The sequence below is a fragment of the Hippocampus guttulatus genome, chromosome 9, assembly GCF_054856545.1.
Source record: "Hippocampus guttulatus isolate MCC_2025c chromosome 9, RoL_Hgut_1.0, whole genome shotgun sequence".
In the NCBI taxonomy this organism is placed as follows: Eukaryota; Metazoa; Chordata; class Actinopteri; order Syngnathiformes; family Syngnathidae; genus Hippocampus; species Hippocampus guttulatus.
Genome location: NC_141269.1, coordinates 7,417,891 through 7,441,608, shown reverse-complemented (window position 1 = coordinate 7,441,608; position 23,718 = coordinate 7,417,891). Strand labels below are relative to the sequence as shown.

The 23,718-nt window shown below is 41.3% G+C and overlaps 1 protein-coding gene across 1 annotated transcript in view; it reads right to left on the bottom strand.

The window, feature by feature from the left end:
* usp43a (ubiquitin specific peptidase 43a) overlaps positions 1-23,718 on the bottom strand; it is a 60,520-nt gene that overhangs the window by 16,170 nt on the left and 20,632 nt on the right. The window contains exons 3-9 of the mRNA XM_086119847.1: positions 16,406-16,494; positions 11,030-11,122; positions 8,824-8,959; positions 8,089-8,233; positions 5,375-5,531; positions 4,634-4,745; positions 1,225-1,328 (exon numbers count right to left, since the gene is read on the bottom strand). Coding sequence (XP_085975973.1) covers positions 1,225-1,328; positions 4,634-4,745; positions 5,375-5,531; positions 8,089-8,233; positions 8,824-8,959; positions 11,030-11,122; positions 16,406-16,494 — 836 coding nt within the window. The remainder of the gene's footprint in view (positions 1-1,224; positions 1,329-4,633; positions 4,746-5,374; positions 5,532-8,088; positions 8,234-8,823; positions 8,960-11,029; positions 11,123-16,405; positions 16,495-23,718) is intronic.

Sequence of the window (23,718 nt, the reverse complement as noted above, 5' to 3'; positions counted from 1 at the left end):
CCCCCTCTTGCTGTCAGCTCCTAGCTATGCTTTCCTAACAGCCTCTATTCCTGATGTGTATGTCTTTTGATCAACCTTTTCATAAGGGTTGGGAGAAGTGGTGCCACGTTACTATCCGCCTGACGGAATGCGAAGGACTACTGCTGACCTGAATTGAAAACGATGAAAAACATTTGTTGTGGTGGCACCGGAGAAAAAATAAAAAGTACTTTGGAACAGTCTGCCAACACCAGGAGCGACAGAACTTGCTTGTTTATATGCGAGCCATCAGTTACTACCAAAGGCACAGCTTTTCATAAGTAGGGTCGTAACAAAAAATGATTGGAATTGAAAAAACGATTTTGATAAAAAAAATGCGAGTCCATCAAAACGAACCGGATCGCTCCACTTATCGAGATGCGTATCGAATCGTCCGTGATAGGACACGGAAATACGCAACGTTTACACTCCTCAAACAAGTTAATTCTGATGTAAAGTTTGTAAAATGACAACAAGGAACTCATTGCATCATATCGAATCGTTCCTGTACTTTGTCATTTCACTCGGGAGGAAAAATGTTCACCTTAAGGCTTGCAACACTCTTCAGAGCGCCGTGGCAGTTTGTACAATTGGTAAGTTGTTGAAGCTTTTGAAAGACGACAACACAAAAAGCACAAATAAAATGTATTCAAATAGATGCCTCTCTTTGTCCCGACTTCACAAAAGAGAGCAGGAAGAGTAATCATTTTTGAGCATGCAGGCATGCACATACGCACACACATGAAATTAAAGATAAGATAAAGAGGGTCACAAAAATACAAGTTACGACTTGGAAGAACTAAAAAGTGTTTTGTTGTGCGTATTTCAATGAAATAATACTATCCACGGGAGATTATTTCAGAAAATGATTTTTGTATCTTTCTCAATCAAATAAAATTTCGACCAAATTTGACATCATAGCTCAGTTATTGAACATGTTTTTAGACAATTGAACATTTTAATTAAAATATTTTCTTGGAGCTGCTGCTATTTTTTAACCTTGTTAAAAATCAAAAGAGCTTTTCAAACGAAAATGCAGACGTGAAAACCACAATTCGTCTTTTTTAGGCTGTATTTTTCTTTTTAAATAAAAACATGCATGTTAGGTTCATTGATGACTCTCAGTGATCCCTATTGGGGAAAAAAGCATTTTTGTCGTCGTCGCATCGTATGGATGGCTCCATCTACAAGTGGTGCGATTCCTACCTCTCAACAGCAGGGTGGTGCAGCGGTCTGCTGTCTTGTGGTGAAAGATAGCTATAAGATGCCGAGCCTCCCACCACTCTGATCTTAAACAGCGCCCTGGTGTTCTGCAATTGGAGACATAGTCATTAGTGGGGCCGAAATATCTTCAGACATTTCATATCTGAGGTTGCCTCATTTGTGCTGATTTGGCCTCGAGTCAACATTATTTTGAGTGGATCAGTGTGCTTATACGCTGTTACTTGAATTCGTTGTTGCATGTGAGCAGATGTTAACAGGGGGTAGAACTCACATATGCACAAAAAGTAGATCACAATTTTATACGTGTCTAGTTTAGATTGAGGTGTACGCTCCCTGTTGAGATTAATACGTTTTGAGTTACATTACATACATAACAGTAATTTAGGGTCCTTCAAAAAACGAGTATTAGCTTTGCGTGTTCAATTTAATTTCAAGTTTGGTTGCAACTAGAGTACAGATAAACAAAATAATCAAAGAAAAGGATATCCTAGCCATTGAAAATGTTCTTGTGAGGCAGGGGTCTTTACATGGAGAGTTAGGATGGCCATTGTCAGGCCCCCTCTGAAAAGTAATCATTGAAACATCACAGAGCTGACAAATCACAGATAAGTGCCGAACTTGCCGTTTTTTAAAATACAAATTGAGATAAGACTGCTTTAAACCAATTACATGATTGTCTGAGTTGGGTACCAATGATTTGCACAAAACATTTCAATCTTGGCTTTCAGTCAAACAGCAGGACCAAGACAGTTTTTGAAAATGTTCCAATCAATGTGGCCTTAAGAAAAAGTCTCTATCCTCGTCTAATTGCATCTTTGTAAGAGTGAATCACAATATTCTTTTCAGCACCATTCTTTCTCTCTCTCAAGAAAACACAGACGTGCTTCAGTGCACACTTATCTCTGGGCATATTGATTTCTGTCACACTCTCCTTTTTGGGCTTACTAAAATAAATAAATAAATACAAGAAGCAATTCCATAGCCCATCGACTGATGAGGAGCAGAAAGATAGAACACATTACTTAGTTTATCTGAATTTGTCTGGACATCACTTTTAATCAATTGCACACTGGCCCAGTGGGCTGGGCGATTATGGGGAAAATATGCACAATTATTCATATCAATCCAAAACAAAACAATAATTAATATATTCCAAAATAATAGCAATTAAAAAAAATATGGCAAAAGAGAACCTGCTGCGACATAATACGCAGAGCGATTGGGTCTAGCAACAAACCCTTAGCAGGAGTCCAGGACTGCCCTCATTGTCTCTTAAATATTGCTTTGTTTTGATTGGTGGTTGCCGACTCCTTTTCTGTCTCACTATTTGGCTTGTTCCGCTTTTGGAAGTAGCGCTCTAAATGCATGATTTTTTTTTCAACCCATTTTTGCTACTTTACGGACTTACTTTTTCCTCATATAGCATGACCAAGACGAGCAGTTCAAGTCACAGGCAGATGAGTTTGATTTTCAAAATAAAACATCTCTCAAGCTCTGATGATAATTACTGTAAAACATTTTTGTAGTAGTAGTATTTAGAAAAAAAGATGGAACGCGCCCATCATTGCAAGTACTGTCTGTAGTCTGTTATGTCTTGAGGATTCTCAAAGGCAAATCAAAACCCAAAGTTGTAACACCACAAGAAACCTCTGGGTGGTACCACAACACCTTATATACAAGAATAAGCCATGCCAGAGTCACTTCAACAATTCCGGACTGTACCAGAGGGGAAAAAACCAAGTGAAATGCTTGTTAGCAGTGTGACGACAGCATCCCCCCCTCTCCCCCACTTCCCACTACGAGATGTTTGTCCCCATCTGTATCACTGCAAGCAACCTGAGAACCAACTGGGGTTGCTTTCAGAAAATGGATTGAGGAAGGCAAAAGTGTTTCTTTTGGACAGATAAAAGATCACAAAAGAAGGCAGATCAGATGCAGGTCAGTGCTTATTGGACTATTGCTAAGCGTCCTTTGATGCTTAAGTGTACTGTAAATCTAACGCAACGATTGTGTCTTATTGTCGCTTCGTTTGTACAAATGCCACTTATTTGATGGTATTGCTAAATTATCACGATATACCAATACTTGGTACTCTCTGCAGTTGAGGAAACAAACACGTCTGGCAAGACTACTAGGAAGGGGAGTCTTATTCTTTATGGCTTCAATCCTAAAATTAGATTTAATCATGCTAATATATAGTCAACAATGCACTACAATAAGTAACAAATGACATTGTCCTGTGCCAAACAAATCATTTAAGTGACTCATTGTGGCAAACCCTGTTGCGACGAGCCAAAGCCACAACATGGTGCCTTAGTAGTTTATATGGTGATGTATAAAACCACACATTCATTTGACTTTGGTGTGATTATGTGCTTGGGGGAGGAGGGGTAGTTAAAACGCCAGGTTCATTTTTTGTTGATTTTACAAGAAGAGAAGACATAATGAATAAAAAAGGAGCTTAATGACATTAGCCATAAGTCACCCTGACCACAGGCCAAGAATTAGAGGGACTCACAAGTCAACGGTGCAATAATTCACACAGTGTGTGGTAAATTATGGTTCAGGAGATTCGTATGTTGACTCATTTATAAAATTAAGAAAATGAATTAAAAAAAAACTTCAACAGAGATTCTAAATGTGAAAATAGAATGTATAACTACTGTGGACCATTGTTTTTTAATTTTAACGCAGTGTTAAAATGAAGTTAAAAGTAACTTTCTAATGCATTCATAGGACAAATATGCTACAATGCTACGCCAGTCATTTTTGTAAAGTACTTTTGAAGAGACAAAAATTGACTGCAGATTAAATTTGATTAAAAACAGTTCCTATAAGAAATAGTGTAAAAATAATGAGTCCTTACAGGGTCAAACTGTCGCCATCCGAAAACCTTGTAACAGTACAAGCATTGCTTTAAATCACATTTTAATATTCAGAATAATATTCTGTCGCACAGTTGTAAAAAGTAATTCTTCACCGTGATCACATTTAACTTCGATGAGATGTGATGGCTACAATGAAAAATACAGAGACATTGCTGTTTGGGAGATGTATCCCTTCACATGAACGCTGCTTAATTGTCGGTCCTCATCCCATACTTGGTCTTGGACTGAATACATGTAGTCCATTCTTAATCTGATCCCTGACCTGAACTCTTACAAGATTAAGTGTGGATATTTGTGTTGACTTAATTTTTTTTTTTTGTCAGCCAGCCAGCTCAGTCGCATTCCTCTCTCGTGATTCTATTTTTCTTAATGTGAACAAATCAAAGACGGGCATTTGCATTCAAGTTCTGGGATAGTCCACTGTAAATGAAACTCCATCACACTTGTTTTCTGGCGTCAGTGAGCCTCGTGGATCAGTATCTACTGGAGCTGATGGCATTTACCTGAGCCTGAGATCTGTTCAGCATCAGATAATAGAGCTTGGTGAGGATCCTCTGCTGTAGCTGCTCCCAAGAGATGCTCCTGTCTTCCAGCATGAGAAATGGCGGACCGAACCTTACAAGAGCAGGGGGGGGAAAAAAAGCACATAAAAATCACCCCCGAGGAATATAGAAGTTACGTCAAAGCAAAAAACAGTGGACCTCGAACCCACACAACACCTGGCGATTAATGACATGACCCGACAAGTAAAGTCAGCAGCCAGGAGAGTCGATGCTGCATTCAGTAAACATTATCAAGGAAAAATGGAATGCCTAGCACATAATCGCAAACAATTACGGTGAGCAGAGTGAATGAAGGTGACACCTAGTTAAATCCATCATCCACAATCGAAAAGGAAAATAGAATAATGGGCCTGAAGGGGCAATTGCACAGTAAAGTGTACACAATCCATCCTCATATATGTCTTGGCTTAGAACTGAAATAAAGGTATACAGTACTTTGGCTTATTTTTTTTTTTGCCATTTAAATTCAAAGACATAGAACACCATTTAAATGACTGAGTGTTTTCCAGAGGAGGACCATTTCATTTCGATGAGTTCTGCGATGAGCAAAGGGCTCGTCATTAACTTCTAAATTATTGCTGGGCATTTCAAGAGTGACATCTCTGCCATTCCCTTCAAAAGCCCAATATACTACCGCTTTATTGTCATGGCAAACTGAGAAAGTTGCTTTCCAAAGCTCACCTGACTGCCTGCTGAGCACATCCGGACGTGTTGCAGATGAGGAGCAGAACCTTGGAGGAGCCGCCCTGGTTCAGGTATTCGGTGGATAACGTGCCGGATGATGGCAACCTCGCAGCCGAAGAGCTGTACGGGGAATTGGGGAGGCTGTGGTGATACCCTTGAGGATAGAAGAGCAGAGGAGGACAAATTTAAGGATGCAACTGTATACCGGTAATAGGATGAGTCATTAGGTTCACTTGCATAATAAATACATAAATGATTGGGGTGATAGCCCGAGCTCTACAATACATAAATACGGGTCTGGCAGTATCTTTGTGAGGGCACCTGGACTGCGCAAGTGCACCGAATGAAGAATCCAGACTCTCAGATGTAAATTGCGTAAAGTTTCTCAGTTACGCACCAATAGCCACTGCAAAATTGCTACTTGTATTTCCACTCTCTGGAACAGGAACATTTGTTACGACAGACACTTACATGCACCTCATACGCTTGAGGAGATGCAAAAGGCCAAATGTCTTATTTTCTGAGAAATACAACTTTGGACTTTAGTGGATGATTTCATTATACAGTGCTTGTTTAAGCCCTCTAGACCGATCAAGTTCACAGCAAATCTTAACACACACACACACACATTTTGACACGCAGGAAACCAGGTCATTACTTGCAACCATATTGAATACACCCACTTTAAATTAAGTCCTTCATTAAGTTACAGTCTAAAAAATTGTTGAGCAAAACTGCAGCAAAAATACACACCATTTTTTAAAAACTAAAGTCGGACAAATGGATAATGAATAAATGACCTTTATGCACATATAGACACACCTGGATGAGTTTGGTGTGGAAGAACTTGCAAAGAACCGTGATGTGTTATTTATATTGCAAAATACATTTCTAACACCTATGTCCAGTCCTGAAATGGGGTGTTCAAAAGGAATATATTGTGCATGACGGGGAAGAACCAAGTCACTCGTGCCAGACTCCTGCCAATTCTCACCTCCTCTTTCTGCTTGTAGGAGGTGAAGATGAGGTCACTCTCACTGGAGCACAAGAGCCAGCGTGTTGCGCCTTCTCTCCGAAGATGGAAGGACACAACTATTTTCCGACCATTTATTTCCAGTCTTGATGAGGAGCAAGCAGCTAGGTGGGGCAACTTGAGTGAAATGACTTCTCAGAACCGAGTCCGCAATTTTAAGACTTGGGACTCGCATGTCTTAAAGTGATGGAAGACTCGACTCATCTGACTTTGGTATTTAAAACTTTTGAAAGGGTGTAAACAATATTTTATCACTCCAGTAAAAACGGCGACTGGCTCAGCCTGTTCAACCAAGTAATGACTTGACTTGCTTGAAACTTTTGGCCGCACTCGACGAGATTGATTGTTTTTCACAATAACTTGTGGGATTTGCTTAAAACTTGACGGTCACAATCTGAGAATGATTTGCAACATGTGACCGACTCCCCACCTTTCATCGAAACATCCATCTATCCACCAGCCCAACAACTCATCCATCCATGTTTCGAACTTTTAAGGAGAAAATGTGTGTTAACGTGTGACAACCACAAATAAATGGAAGAGAAAATCCCAAGCAAGACTTCTGGTATGATGTGCTTCAATAACAAGCGAGTGACCCCGGTCACTAACAATGTGCACGCTGACTAAAAATACGCAGAGGGCTGTGAGCTTAAACCCGCATGAATCAGAGGTCATGACTATAAACAAGCATCAGTGGCCACAGACCACCTGAGCTCTCTGCTGACTGTGAAGAAAGAGTTTCAGTCAAAGAAAGAAGCCAGATGTGGCAATCTCGCTGTCCCTTTTTGTGTCATTTCCCAATCCTCCATACAAACATATCAGCGTGGGGTATCACTTTTAGCCACCTAAAATGAGGACATCAACGCACAATTGTATAAAGGTGATTTTGTCATCAGCCGTGGGCATCTTTCATCTGAGTGTTTATCGTAAGAATGTTGAGGTTAATACGTTACAATTTATTGAGATTTACTTTGATTGTTTTTCTTTTTGAACGCGGCATAAAATGAATCCCCCGGCCAATGTTGTAAGCCTTTAAGTGCTTATAAGAAAATGAATTCCACCATATTCCCTTCTGACAGATGCCACTTTTCTTGCTATCATTAGATGAGTTTTCGATGACTGTATTTTCACATCTACTCGACCATAGAAGGTGGGGAGAATACTCAAGACCTCCCGAGTTCCACTGACACACCTTCGTAGGTCGAGGCAGAGTCTGGGGACTTCGAAGCGGGCTATCATTTCTCTGAGGTTGAAGTCGCCGGAGTGGTTAATTAAAAAAAGCTCCTTGGTCGCATGTCCCCGAGGGTGGATGAGATTTGCTCTTAAAGGCTCTTGATGTTGCGGGGCTGGTTGACACGCCTCCGTAATACTGGCGGATATTGGTGCCTCTCTCTAGATTGGCAAACTCGAGTGTCGGTCCGTTTTTTTTATTTTTTAAGAAGGTTATTTCAACTACAGGGTCGTCACGCTCCTCAGTCTCCCCGCTAACGTCTTATTCAGCATTCAGACACGGAAGACGAGGCGGGCTTTTCATGAATCCGAATGTGCTCGTGGGAAGGCCAATCAATCAAAATGAGAAAGAGAGAGAGAGACACACACAACAGAAGAACCATTCGGATGATGAAGGGAAGTCTGGGCCGGAGTGATGACGACATGCATATCCTGTTATAATTTGTACCTGAGTGCGGCGCAGAGCCTCCACGACCATGCAAAGGCGGCGCTTGAAAGGCGTAGATGACATCACTATCAGCGATGGCTGTCAGGTCGTCGTCATCTGAGAAGGACCGCTGGAATCCTGTCGAGTACAGCTCGGCCAGGATGACCTGCAACCGGAGGGCCACAATGATAACACTTAACAAAATCATGTGTTAATTCTTCAACTCTTAATTTGAGCATTTCAAACCAGAGTCGGACATCTTACAATTCTATCTTACTTTAATGTAGCACCGCAGTATGTTTTGTTGATTCAACTTGGCCATGTTCGCACTGTTAAGTCGGATTTTCCTTATTTCTGTTCCGATTTATTCTCAAAAATGTACTTTCATTATTTTTAAATAGAAAAATGTTGTGACGCAACAACTCATGGAATCAAATTGCTAATTGCGGTAATCAAGTCGGATCGTGAGACCAGTGAAGGGCCACACTTTTCGTCTTTGGCTGGTCCACCGTAATCATAGACTGCTGGAGTCGGCGCGCCTTAGCAGAGGTTGAGTTAGTTCAAGTTGGTTGCGACAAGATTGTCTGCTATCAACATGACCACAAAGCTGTAAAGCTGAATTACAATGGAGTAAAAAGTCAGTGACACAATTGGGAGTTCAATCAAAATGTTCTGTATAAATAGATAGATCGGTATAGGTAGGTGGGTGGGTGGTTAGGGAGGGAGGTAGGTAGGTAGATAAATAAAAATGTGTACCTGGTCTGCAGAGATGCCCCCTTCCTCTGCTACCATGGCTCTCAAGATGGACAATGAACCGAAGAGAGGCACAGCAAGACCCACTCGAAGATACCGCTGAGTCTTTGTACTGAATACCAAGGTCACACACATTGGCCTGCGAACAGCGAGGAGAATTGGTCATTTTCATTGCGTTTCCTTTAAAGTATGAGACATGTTGCAAGCACAGTAAAATGCCTGTCGACAGTTTCCACTCCCTCGCAGGTGTAGTCAGCGGTGAAACTGAAATGACTCCACTCTGGAGATTTGAATGAAGCCAGTGCTTCGTTAAATTTGGGTCTCAACTTCATCTTCCATTGGAGGGATGGACGTTTTTTTTTTTTTTTTTTTTGAGGAAATGCGATATATCAGCATTGTTGCGCATGAATTTGATTTTGAGGCCCTGGAGGATACCACAGGTGACATCAATCATTTTGGCATTTTGTTTTTGCACAACAGAGACATTTAACTTGATTCAATCATTGTGAATACAACAAAAGAAAATATTCCGAAGAATTAGGAAGATGTGCCCTGTTGTATATTTTAATATGTTTTGATATGTCGCACATTTTTGGGAGAGGGGAAATTGTTGATTTATGGTGCTGTTGTAGAAAATCCAATTTCACCGGCATGGATAATATAATTTGTCTGAGTGTGACTTCATATCTAATTGGATTTGTCTCACATCTCTTCACAATTCAACTCGGGAATATGTTAGGAGGGAGGACATTAGGCGCTGTGGTGTTAATAATGTCAGATGCTGCTGAATGAGAAACACAAGGGGATGCGAGTGCAGGATGACTGTTGAGAGCAACAGGAATTGGGAGACGCCATCTTTGAATAACTTATGTCATGTTATAGCTTTGTGCTGGAGGACTAATTTTGAATTCATCACATCATGATGTATTCATGAACACGCCTGAAATGTTTACATTCATAGTACATGCAGCCACTTTTACAGCAAAGTTTTTGCCTGTCTAAAAGCTCCTCAGTATAGATGAATTCATGGTTTTTTTTTAAAAGTGTGTTATTTGTCGATATTTGGAGAGGATTTTCTTTGCCACGATATCCACAGCCCCTATTTCCACTAAGCTGTACAGTTGTGTTTGGGTATTTTTTTTTTAAATTGCATTATTGGTATTATCTGCAGCACACAGGCATCGGCGTCCTGCTGCCCATGCTTTCGGGACCTCAGACTCGGCATGCCTTCGACTTAAATACCGCTGCAGCAGGAGCATGGACTCCCACCGGCGAGTGTGTTAGCTAGCGGTGTTTGTGTAATAAAAGGGACCACATGTCAGAGAGAATGCAATTCTGCCAGTCCCACTGTGGTCCGTCAGCATGAGGTGTGAAACAAGAACAGATTTATTTCGGCGTGAATGTAAAAATAAAACAAAACGTAACAGTGTATTGGTTAGCTGTACGCGTTTTCTGTTGACGCTGCCGGTCATAGTCAGTGAAAATGAATCTCTTGAATCATCTACACCACACGTGTCAAAATCAAGACCCGGGGGCCAGATCTGGCCCGACATATCATTTTATGTGGCCTGCGAAAGCATGTCAAGTTCCATGATGCTTGCTGAAGTCTGAACCAAAATTTCAAATTGTCATATGTAATCCACAATAACAGTCCTTATTCTTGACTTCTAATTCCAAAACAAGTTATCCATCAATTTGTTGTGCGCCGTGCATGTAATATGTGGAGGTGATTAAACATTGATATGGTTTCCCAAAATTCATTATGGCCCACCAAGGGAAACGGGAACTACAATGTGGCCCGCGACAAAAATTAGTTTGACACCCCTGATCTACACAGACCTATTGAAGCTGGAATTGGACAAAATGATATACTGCAAATGAGGAAGAACGGTGGTCTTAGAGTCGATTTACACTGCAGGTCCAAGCTCCCAAATCCAAATGAAATGTGTTTATTTGTAGGCACATTTCAAGTGATGACACCAAATTACACAATAATACGTAAACACATATTTAAAAATTAAATGTAAGTGGGTGGTTTAGTTGGCTTGTTATGACTATTTCCTCACTGGCCGCCATCATCAATTATTTTGCTGATTACAGAATAGACATGCTTTTAATGTATCAAATTAACATAATTTTTGTTTGTGTTGGCTGCAGTTTGGACTGACAGTGGCTGCTGGATTTGGAATTGTGTGTTTCCATACTTTACCTGGTTTGTCGCAGAGGGATGGGCAGGGAGATGCATAAAAAGGGGTCGAAGGTGTTGCTCTGCTTAAGGCAATGAGGGCAAGTCAGAGATGACCTGGGGAGAAAGGAAGGACAAGAAAAGGTAAACACAGTTTATCCTCATTGTATAGAGTGTTCCCTTACTGGGTTATTGGGGCTTCACTCGATCGTTCATTTGTGGCCATAACTTCATCAATTGGAGTTTTACCTTGCTGTTTTGCTAGCTTTTTTTTCTTCCTTTTAAGTCATATCGGTCAAAAAAAAAAAAGTCGATTATTTGAGTGGAACTTTGTTTTACAAAAATCAATGACCATAAACATTAGACAGCTCATCACCTGTCGGTATTTAGTTTTCATTTTTCATTTGAAATGTTAGATTTCTTAAGTGTAACAAGTGTTTAGAAGGATGGGAACCATATTGAGGGGAGGGGGTTCGAGTGTAATGGCTTAAAAGAGGGCCCCATTTTGGAAACGTAACAACCACGATAAACTAGGGTATATTTTCTATTTTCATGATCTAGCGATCTGCACAAGGGTGACACCTTGAACATTCGTGCTCACAATCACACCCAAGGACAATTTAGAGTGTTCCATTAACCTTCCATGCATGTTTTCGGAATGTGGGCGGAAACTGTAGTACCCGGAGAAAATGCAAACTCCACACAGGAAGGCCAGAGCTGGAATCGAACCCTGCACCTCTGCACTGTGAGGCCGATGCGCTAACCAGTCAACCACCTACGAGGGTATATTTTTTTTAAAAATTAGTAATAATAATAAATCGTATTTTGTCAAATGGTGGTTGTGGCATTAATTTTCTCAATTTGGGTGTCTATTGATGTTATGTTTTCTTTATTTATTTATTTTATTTTTAAAAAATCAGCAATCGGACAATTTATGGGGACATCTCATTTAAAACAATGCATAAGTTTCCATACTTTATCTCCGGCTTTCTGTAATGCTGTTTTGGTTGGACTCTGCCGTTAACTCTCCAACAATAGTGTTCGTGATCTGAGGCAATTAGTTGCTACGGTTTTCTCCTGATGGGGAAAAAGGAATTGAAATGAAAATGATTCAAAATGGGATGCTACGTGTTTTTGGCTTTTGTCTTCAGATGTGGCGACGCGGCATGTGGCTCATTAGTCAAGGCTTTTTTTTCAACATGCTCTGCTCCAAGAAACAATCAACAATCGTATGTTTGAGATTGCAAGGCAGATCAGCGTTTAGTATAGGTGGGACAGCAGCTGTTGTGTTTGAGACACCTTGAGACTACATCTGCCCAGTACCACCGCTTCTCTTTCTTGCAAGGAAAAAAATAGAAAGACAACTCTCAGTGTTTATTACAGTGATAATACACTAAAAATATTGCTACAACAGAGGCATTTATTTATCGTAGGTGGATGACTCACCCAGCGAGTAATTGGGACATGCCATCTATTATAGGGTTGACCGCTTTTTGAGGAAATCCTAAATTACAGAATTTGTACTTTCCATGACATTATTTTGCCATTACTGGACTGTATTGCCCTTTTTTCCCAATGCATACGAGTCCACTGTCGCAAGGCTCGTAGGTTTTAAATCTTGCATAGAAGTGTCCATTAGAGAGTCGAAATTGCCTGCTTACATAGTGTTGGCCCGATGGAACCGAGCGATATAAAGTATCAGCACAGACACAAAATCCTCTTAAGTAAGGCGTCAGCGCAAAAGATACAAGTTCGTAATTTGCATGCACACCACAAGCGTGGATGAGAAGCCTTGAATTAGGCCATCTGGATATGCAGTTATGGGACAAAAAAAAAAGGGGGGGGGTGCTGCTGCTGTTCTGATCTTGAGCACGGAACAAAAACAAGGCCAGACGATCATCTCTGGATGATGAGGGCGGCAGAAGCATCTGAGATCGATAGGAAAACAAAAGCGAGTGAGCCAAGAGACAACGGGAGCGACAACAAAGGGGGCCTCAGCATGGGGGTAGTGGGGGCTCGATGCATTAAATATGAACACAGGGTTGGGCACGGGACAGCCGAGTTGACAAAAGAGAGAGCAAAGAGAAAAGCACAAAAACTGACAGCATCAGTCAAGCTCTTTCCACCCGTGTGAAGCAAGCGCGCACGCACACACACCCACACGGCATCATTAACATCATCTAAGTTTCATTAGAAAGATCCACAGCAATCAGTGATGGTAAACTTACTGAATAAATCACTGCGAGTTCATTACAAATGGAAATTTTTGATTATAACTAAAATGTAATCTCCAAAATCAAGGTGCCAAGATGATGAAAATGCTGACTTGGAGACTCTAGAGGAGTCACCATAAGGCAATCAGCCAATGAATGAAGCAGCCACATTATATTTTGTTAATGACTGTAGCGGTTCCATGTGGACATCCCCCCACCCCCAAATACAAATACCTTCAGATTCCAGCTAAAAATGTCAAAAGCAGAGAAACTCGGCGTGGGGTTATTAATGGCTCATTCATACAAATTTAAAACAAAATATTTAGCTGGTTGTTTGATTTCACACTTGATAGATGGACAGGCACTCCAGAGAACTATTTGTATACAAGCAATTAAAAAGTACATTTATGTTCCGGGGCTGCTCTGCTCCATCTGGCACTGGGTGTCTTGAATCTGTGCAGTATGCAATGAATTTAAGACAATTCAGGCACTCTGGAGAGAAATGCGCCATGTGTCAGAAAGCGCTCATGGTCATGAGTCTTGAAATAGGAAACTGACCCAAAAACAAACAGCATGAAAAATGCCGCAGAATGGCTAAGAGCAAAACAGACGATTCTGAAGTGGCCTTCCATGAGCCCAGATGGACAGTAAATCCAAAAGTGCACTGAGAAAATACCACAATTATATACTGTGACTAAAAATCACAAAAAAAATAGATCAGCATAATTCAATGTTGGAGAAGAATTTGTCATACTCTACGTATGAGCTCCTCTCATCCAACATGCATTATATAAGCCCATCCGTCACGTTACATAAACTTGTTTCGACCTAGACGGTGTCTTGGAGACAACAGGCCATTAAAAATAGACACCACAAAGTCAGAGTGACAGACAGTGAGGAGGAGCGAGGCCTCGACAAAGATGCATTCAAACCCAAGCGTCGGTGACACGGGCGAGCGCCGACTCCCACGTCGGCAGCCCAATGCACAAGACAGCGCGAGCTCTAATCGCAAACATTTATTCAGATCAGAGAACTCCACTGTCTCCCTCTAAGGAGCGTCTATAGAAGATTTGAAAGGAACGGGGAAGGAAGATGAAAAGAAGGGAGACCAATTGAACAAGAAGGAAGAGACTTGAGAGATAGTCGCGGGTCGACGGATACGGCACAAACAAAACCCAGTATATGAAATTGCTTTGTTGTCACAAACGGCCAACTGTGACTGACGATCACAGAAGCGAGCTATATTAACAACAAATGATTTGAGACAAAATGAAAATCAAGGGACCCTGGTGAGGATAAGCAGTAGGGAAAATTTGATGGATGGATGGATGGATGCTAAATTTTCAGCTGCTCGGCAACATGAAAATTAGTGAGGTTGTCTTGTCCACTGATCTTGTTTGAATTCATGGCTTTTTGTCACCATAGACAAGTGTCGATCCTTTCGTTTTATTTTGATGCAATGAGACGATTAAACATTTTTGTGGATTAAGCCCAAAGAGGCCCACGACACTGCTATAGTTTGAGTGAAAAGTAAATTGAAAGTGAATACACGTCAAGTAGGGGCGGGAAAAAATATATTTTTCCTCAGTGTTCCCCAATTTTGTTCATCTTGCAGTTACACGATAAGATTGTGAGCTTTGACGCATAGGCAGCTAATCAGTGAGACAACGTCCAACTGTTTGAGCACCAGCTCACCACCGCTGTGGACTTAACACGAGCTGTCAATCAAGCAAGTAATTACAAACCCACTGTGTGTGTGTGTGTGTGTTGCTCCTTTATCTGATGATTTCACGCTTACAAGGTATTGGACATAATCAGGAGGATTTCGTTCCCTGGCTCAGATGTGACTTTTTTTTTTCATTCTTTTGGCGTGCCACTCAGGGCAATGTGGCTTTGCCTCCAATAGAGGGCAGCAGAATCATCGATTAACACCAAGTAGCCACAGAAAAGGAAGAACCTCTGTACACACAAAGGTTTTTTGGAGATGTTTGTACTCAAAATGATGAACATCATAATTGATCATGTTGTCCTTGAAAGTAATTAACCATTGGTCTTTAAAATATTTAATCACATAAGTGAGTGTGAAACCTTGGAAATGCAGTGAACCCTGTATAGAAACAAATTATTCTGTTTGCTGACTGTTTTTGAAAGATGCACCCCTTATTTGTTGAAAAACTTGCCTGTGTGTCGCTTTTGTGTCAGGATGAGCGAGTATCGCAGGCATGGAGTGGCCCGATGCTTGGCTTTATTTCACAGTGTCGGCACTCACAATAGCCTCCGATACCGGTGTCGACCGCCCTCTTGTGGTCGTTTTACAATCAAGAACTAAAGAGATGTATGTCCGATAGACAGCCATTAATTTGAAATGTCTTTAAGTATCTGTATATTGTTGAGATCTATATTAATGCTGTGTAGGAAATGACATGGATGAATCTCTACGTTATAACGCTAGTTTGTTGTCATCGTTTCCAACAAAAATGTCCGCCAACGACAACGTATAATCCAGTATGAACATTTATAGATGTAAAAACATGAACATGCAATACAGTACAGTCTCGTCAACTACAAATACGTGTAATATGAAGAAAAAATGATTTTATCAGACATGAAATAAACAACTGTAACGTTCCAACTTCATCTATGAAAATATTCAGTCAGCAAATGTTACCCGCCATAAGAACAGCCAGTGCCGCCGCCGCCGTGAAGTGAGAGACAACTTCAGCCTTTCCCTACAGCGAGATTTTCTTCTGTTTACAAGACGTGTTTTCAAACCACGTGCACAGGACCGTACCGTGCCTCCGTGAGTTACAGCAGGCACAAATACCATCTCACCCCATGACATGGGCCACGCTGACAAGTTCATCTGTGCATGTACGTATTTATATGTACGTATTTATATGATAAAAAGCTGCTCGAAAGCTGTGCGAGTTTAAAACATTAAAATCATTAAAACTAAGAGTATTGTAAACGGACCAAAATCAGAAGCAATACTTGGACGCATCCGGCAATTCATACTCATTTTCAGAATGCTTAATCATGAATTACGTTCGAATCATTTTCATGCGACTATTTCTCTTCCAGTCCCTTAGTTATGCCTTCTACTGGCCAATGTTTGGACAACAGAGTTGCTAATTAGCAACAGTTTAAGAACCCAAAAGCATATCAAGCAAAATCTCCAGATGTTCACCTGTACTGGGCCTGGAAGTGTTCCTGTACAAAACTGTGGCGCCCTCTGGGCTGCTGCGTGCTGGTCAGGTCCTCCAGTGAGCTGGGCCCCTGGAGACATCAGGGAAAGCAGATGTTTAGCAGTTTGAACCTCTAGATTTCGTACGAATTTGAATTGGACTGCCATTTGCGGGGCAGAAGATTTTTAGTCGCTGTTTGGAATCACATTCACAGATGATGTCAGGCAAGCTCTCAACTTTATTCACGAGACTTCATTCTGACCGCATCAAGGAATTGAATCGACCACGATCATTGGGGTAATTCGTATATCACACACAAAAAAACAGAAGGGTACAGTAAAACACAAAATACACTTACTCACATACTCATGATAGCCGAAGCAAAATATTACCTTTACGAATATTTATAATAATAATAATGCATTTTATTTATAATTGACAAGAAATATATTATATATATATATATATATATACACACAATAGCTACAAGAAGTATAGAGACACTTCGAAAAATACACAATCATGTTAAAAATCAAAGCAGGCAAAAATACTACGAGAAAAAAAAAAAGATTAGATGAAAAGTACAGATATCGGTCAAAAATAACGCAATATTAATATGCGTCTGACATCATCTTCATCGTCACGGTTCACTTTACGTCTTCGCATTTGTGTTGTCTTCCTCATCTTCAATGGTTTGCGTCATCTTTCTCCGTTTGTTTGCTGTCGAAATGTAGATGAACGACAACTCCTACACACTGAAACACCGAAGACCGTATTTTTTTAGTTTTTAACATCCAAGCATGTGTTTTGGCCAAGGTAGTCGGATCCAGAGTTGATTTTCCATGACTGTTCCAGGACATCTCCAGTGACGACCGAGCTGATATGACAGACCCGAATCACGCCCCAAACACGTTGTAGGCCAAAATTCCCAACCTGCTAGTGCACACACTGTCTAGTGTCACGCCATGTGTCACTTTTTATTTAGGTCACTACTTTTCTGAGTTATTTCAATCTTTTGGGTGTGGAAGCCAATTCGGAAAGTGTCTTCTCAACTGAGACAGTTTCGGGAGAGGAGTCATACTTGCGAGTTGATAACCATCTTGAAAAACGAAAAGAATCTTCCCTGTTAAGCAGGTACCCTAGCATTGTAGATGGCCTTCGTTAGCTTTGCATTTGCTACAAGCTGAAGTTTGTATGTAAACAAACAACGGTGCTATTCTTACTGCCATTAATTAGTCGGTAACACACATAATGACAACAATCAAATTTATTGTCTCATTTAGTCCTCTCTCGCTTCATTTTATGTCCGGCTCTCGTCCCTCGGTTTATCTCCTCCAGGACGCAATCAATTGGTCCTACGTTGGGGCGAAGCTCCACACAGGTGTAGAAACCCAAATGATAGAAGTCCTAATGCGCAGATATTTTTTCACGAAATGAATAACATCACGGTAGGTGTGTCAATGGTTTAGTCTGACGCAAAAAGAATATTAGGCAGAAAGTACAATGAGACGATAAAGTAAATGGAGCGGTTGTAAACAGGCTGCTGATTCACAGACGCACAAACAAGAACAAGTCCACATTTTCTCGGCCCAAAAATGCCATGGCTAAAACACTTGCAAGCAGTGCAAAAGTGTTTAGCACGATGTAAATCGGCACTGTTATACCAGGCCACTGACTATTTGTCTATAAAGTAATGATTGAAGTGCTCTTCAATTCTCTACAGTACATTTAGAATATCGCCTGAAACATTGCTCATCCAGCTATTTTCACTTTGCTGTGATCCGTACATAAATCCACTGACATTAACAAAGCATCGACTGCATGGACTTGTCTGTCTCGACAAGAGTTTTGGGAAGCGCTGGCGGAGAGATCGCTTTCCTCGGGAGATGTCGGCACTCTTCTCCCGAGCACAAGAACATATGTCGTTATCAAATCCCAGCTGATTCCCTGTGGCGGGCGCTCATGTGGGGACACTCGTTGGTGTGCCTATGCAGCTCGCTGGTGAGTGCGTGGGAGTTTGGCGAGCAGTCAGGATGCGTATTTGGAGATGTCTATATGTGGCACAACATAAATGAGAGGCGCACTGGCCTGGAAATAGACCAAAACGAAGCCCTCCGGCAACAAATGTTATAGTCAAACAGACTTTTGAAACAGTCTGTCTGTATTATGGTTGCCAACAGGAATTCTGTACCACTAGTTGGAAAGAAGAATGCATAGATAGTTTTTGTTAGTTTGTTTGTTTGTTTTAGCAGAACATTTTTCAAGTTCCAACATTCTCTGGCATCTCCTATGAGAATTCCCATCGTCACATTGGTACCACCTCAAACGGTTTTCTTCTTTGCCTTTCTGCTTGTCCCATACGCGGTTCTCACTACATCTATCCACCTTCGCTTAGGCTTTGCTCGAGCGCTCTTTCCTGGCAGTTGAGTCTTGATCATCCTTTTACAAATATACTCACCATCTCGCATGTCTATGTCATCTCTCGACCTTTGTCTCCAAAGCAGCTAATATCGGCGGTCCCTCTGTAGAACTCATCTCTAATCCCATCTAACTTGATCACTCCCGAAATGAATGTCGACATCTTCATTTCCGACACCCCCCACCTCTGCCTCCTGTCGTCTCTTCAGTGCCACTGTCTCTAAATTGCACAATCTGGCTGGCCTCACCGCTGTCTTCTCAACATTCCCCTTCATGCAAGCAGAGACTCTTCTATCACATAGTTCTATTCTTCCAGCTGTTCCGACCTGCTTGGTTTCTTCAATTTACCACACTGTTATGGACTGTTGACCCGAAGTATTTATGTAAAGTCCTCTCCCCTCGCTATTTCTTCTCCTCATAGCCTCACTCTTCCACCTCAGCTCATCAACAAGCTTTGCAGAAGCCTGATAACGATCCTGGTCATTTGAATCAGGCGTGTTGGAGGAGGAAGAAATTTAAACAGGGTGGATAGGGGCTCTCAAGGGCCGGACTTGGGCACCCCTGCTCTACCTATTCCCTGCTATCGCTGCAGATCACAATGTGATCTGCAAACATCACGGTCCATGGGGATTGCAGTCTAAACTCATTTGTCAAACTATCCTTCACTTTTGCAAACAGGAAGGGGCTCAGAGCGGATCCCTGATGCAGTCCCACCGCTACTCTAAACTCCTTTATCACACCCACAGGACACTTCAGCACTGGCCTGCAGCTCTCATACATACATGTCCTGCACTACCAAAAATGATATTGTATTGATATTTATATTATGACATGACTTAATGCACTGGCATGAAACTATTTGGCTTATGCAATAATAAAAGTCAAATCCTATAGAATTATTTTAAGTAATATGAATTGCGATTGTTGGAATTGGGTATAAATTTTAAACAAACCAAAATGTAATAATTGTTTTCTGTCGATTGTGACGCATTGATCAATCATGTCTTGAATCAACTGAAACAAAACCGGAATGTGCTACTTGTGTTATCGAGTCGCAGCCAGTTTACGAATAAAAAAGTCAATATGAAGTCACCAATGGGATGTTGAGGTTCATCTACAAAAGACCTTTGCAACTCCAAACCACTGAACAGTTCTGTGCCATGTTGCCACTACCTTAAAGAAGAATCCAGAGATTAACATATTAAAATGCTACGTGCATGATCAAGTTCGCAACTGCACATCAGGAGACATCCTATACTGATAGTGGAGCAGGAATATTTTGTCCCACTCTTTGTTTGTGCCTTGGGTCTACTTAAGTCACAGTGTTAAACCCAAATTGACCAAGGTCAACTTGACATTTTCATAAAGGCAAAGGTAAATGTGACATGATAGCAAACTTCTTTATCATGTCGTTATATTGTGTGTGCGGCAAAATTTGTACCAGCACCGCAACACAATATAAGACTTGTTCTGGCTGGACCAATATTTTAGAACCCTAAAGTAGTTTAGCCAAGGTCGTCATGGCTATTCTCTTTCTTACAAGCCAGTGAACTGTCTGAGTGCTGTCAAAGTTGTTACGCTAAGATTTATTTCTTACATTGTGTGGTTTTGACCTGACACTATCAGATCACCGATTTGGGTATCCTGCGGTGGATCAAGGGGGTTATGTCAATGCAGGCCCAGAAATGAGAAAGTACTTGTTGTTCCGGCAGAGTTTGTCAGGAATTGGCCTTCGAAGATACTTTGTTTTAATTTCTTGCCTTTTCCAACTTTTTTCAAGCAAACCATGCATGTCTTTAAGCTCTTTTCACATTAACAGTGAAGGTCAATGAGAGGTGTTGGAGGCAGAAAGGGAAAGAGAGAAGGACATATGGGTGCGCACTGGCCGACAAGAATAATGACAAGGAGCACACGGGGCCACACGTTGTACTGGACAAAGAGATAAGAAGATCCTTTGGAGGCAAGCGGTGGAAAAAGGACAATGCTCCGGAAAATATGTGGACCCAGCAGTACTTCTTTACTTTGCAGGTTGTTTAGTATGTTTAGTAATGCTTAATAATTTGTAAACAAGGAGAGGCAGAGAGAAACCGCTGCGAGATGAGACTGTTGCACAGACAGTGAGTCAAAAAGAAAAGGGGAGGTGGGCCGGTGTGGTTGGCTTACGGGGCGTCATAGGTCGGTCTCCGGCCATTTAAACAAAACGCTGTCGGGGCAGTAAAGTGGCTGACTCACAACAATCCTTTCAATTGTGGAAGGCCGCTGTTAATTCGGTCTATTCATGAGGGTCTTACAGGAACAAGATGGCCTGTGAGATAATGATGAAAAGCAGAGGCATTTGAAACCCCGCTCAACCCTCCGACCTGCTTTTTTTTCTACTGGTCCGTCGCACAATATCTCATGATATTTATAGACCGCACATGTTGAGACCAAAGGCAAATAGCCCCGCGGTGCATATCTCCTCTTCGGTGCCGTTCCTTGGTTAAAATCTGCTGCCAGTTTCATTTCAGAGCGGAGTGCAGTGAGACTTGCCACTCTGGCGGTTGCCATGGAGATGTCTGGTCAAAAACAAGAGGCAAGAAGAGAAATGAAACAGCCTCAGACAAGAGTCGCTGGCAGGGCTCAGGCGTACCAGCGTCGGCCCAGTGTGGAAGGGCTCAGTGGCAGCCAGCGACAGTGATTCAGGACCAAACAAACTGATGACATTAGTTGTGACGAGTCAATGGATTGATGAGCCTCTCGAGAGTATCCATCTAACTCAAGTGTGTGATTTGCGCTGACCTTTAATGTGCAAAAAGAATAGAGAGCACTTTTTAAAACCGCGGTAAACTATCAAATCGGTAATCGGCCCGTGCCAATTCGAAACTGTTGCGCATGAGGTAGGTGAAGCTTGGCGTGCCGGTTAGCAGTTAGCACTGGGCTAGTTAGCTACAGCTCTTAAAGGGTTCCCAGAGAGGTTGGAGAGGCACTTGGCATACAAATCAATGACTCAATGTTTTACAGTCTTTTGAACTGTAGAGTAAGATATCTATTCGACTGCATGTCACTATCCCGTTCTACCTGTCCACAAGCATTAGAAAATCACAATCATTGGAAGAAGACAAACCTGGAAATGCGGGTGTGGCAAGAGAGAATAAACAGTAAACAAAACACGAAAACCAGCCTGCATTTTGGAAGCAGTTAGTCAGCACACCAGCAGGACTAGTTCTGCCATGACTGACAGCAATGAGTGGGGGAAGACTTGAGAAAAATGCCACTTAGGATTTGTGGATTTTTCATCCCTTATTTGCTCTTTGCCTGTCACACTTGAAGTGAAGTAAAAGGAGATAACAGCATGGCGAATAAAGCAAGCAGCAGCGATTTGCAGCCAGCAACTTTAATTGTTAGTTTTTTTAATTTGATGTCGGTTCCCCTATAATTCCAGTACACAGGAGTTAGACAAAAGTCTTTTGTAAATTGTGCCAACCCGCCAGCCAGGCAGATTTTTTTTTTTTTAATCACAATTTCAAGAAGATAAATATTTCAGATTACCGGTACATAGAGGTTATCATTGTGCAGATTTTTACTTTCTGATCTTTCAAGACGTAAGGTATATATAACGTCGCAGTTCTGTGAAAAACACATTTTTTTACATCAATGGGAGCAGATACGCCATTAACGGGGGGGTTTTTTTGTTTAATGACAAAAACAGACAAAAGTGTTTTTCACAAGATGATGTGCACATGGGCGTGAAAATAAATCTCTGACTGAATTAATTACTAACGCTTTTAAATAAATATCAACTCGAATCACCACCGAAAGAATCAGAATCGAACTGAATCACATCGGTAAGAACCAAAACCAAATTGGATTGTGGGGCTCTTGACAAAATAACCAGCCCTCATTTATTGTCTTCAATGAAACTAACATGAATTATTTTGGAACGTGGGAGTAAAACCCATACAAACACGCAGAGAACATACAAATTCCACAGGAAGGCCAAAGCCTTCATATTGAAACCTGCGACCTTTAACCTGTGAGGTGGCTACGATAACCAGTCATTCACCCTACCGTCCACAGAAAAATATGTTGTGTAAAAATAACTCACATTCCACAAAGATGATTCATCGACTACCACGAAGATGATACGGAATAAATGGAAATGTCTTCAGTGAGAGTATTACATCAGATCCTTCACCCAGAATGCGTGTTTGCCTTCCTTCCGGGATGAAGGTAGACCCAAAAGTAACATAGCAGCGAGCAGAAAAATGGTGGAATGTACTTTTGGATATAATCACTGGAATACCACCTCTGCAGATGAGTAGTACCTAAAAATACTTCATTTCTAACTATTTTGTCTTGTCTATTATCTGTTATGCTTTTGTAATTCATTGTGAGCCCTAAAATGTCTTAAAAAAGGGAAAGGAGTGTGTGTGTGTGTGTGTGTGTGTGTGTTATTCATGTGTGTGTGTGTGTGTGTGTGTGTGTGTGAAGAACCACAGTACCAATTCATTTCCTTTCAATCACGTCTGTCTCGTCGCTCTCTGTTGAGGACACACAAGCTCATCTTTCCAATGTCTATTTAAAGAAATACCAATTTCCTGAATTAAACATTTCCTTCCAGAATTTTGGATCATCCATTAAAAGCCTTTTCGGGTAAAAGCTATTTGGCAGTGGCATGGCAATGATGCCCACTCTTAACAGTGGCCACTCTAACGGGGTCACATGCATACATGCATGTGTAGAGAATAACCCAGGAAAAGAGCAGGACAGTGCAACCACACACGCACACACCCGCATGGACGATAAGGTTGATACAAGGAAGCTGGTTCAGAAAAAAAATTAAAAATAGGACACCATTTTCCTGAAAGGGCACAAAAAAAACTGCCATTGTACTCTTTAGACTTCACTTGGAAGGTAC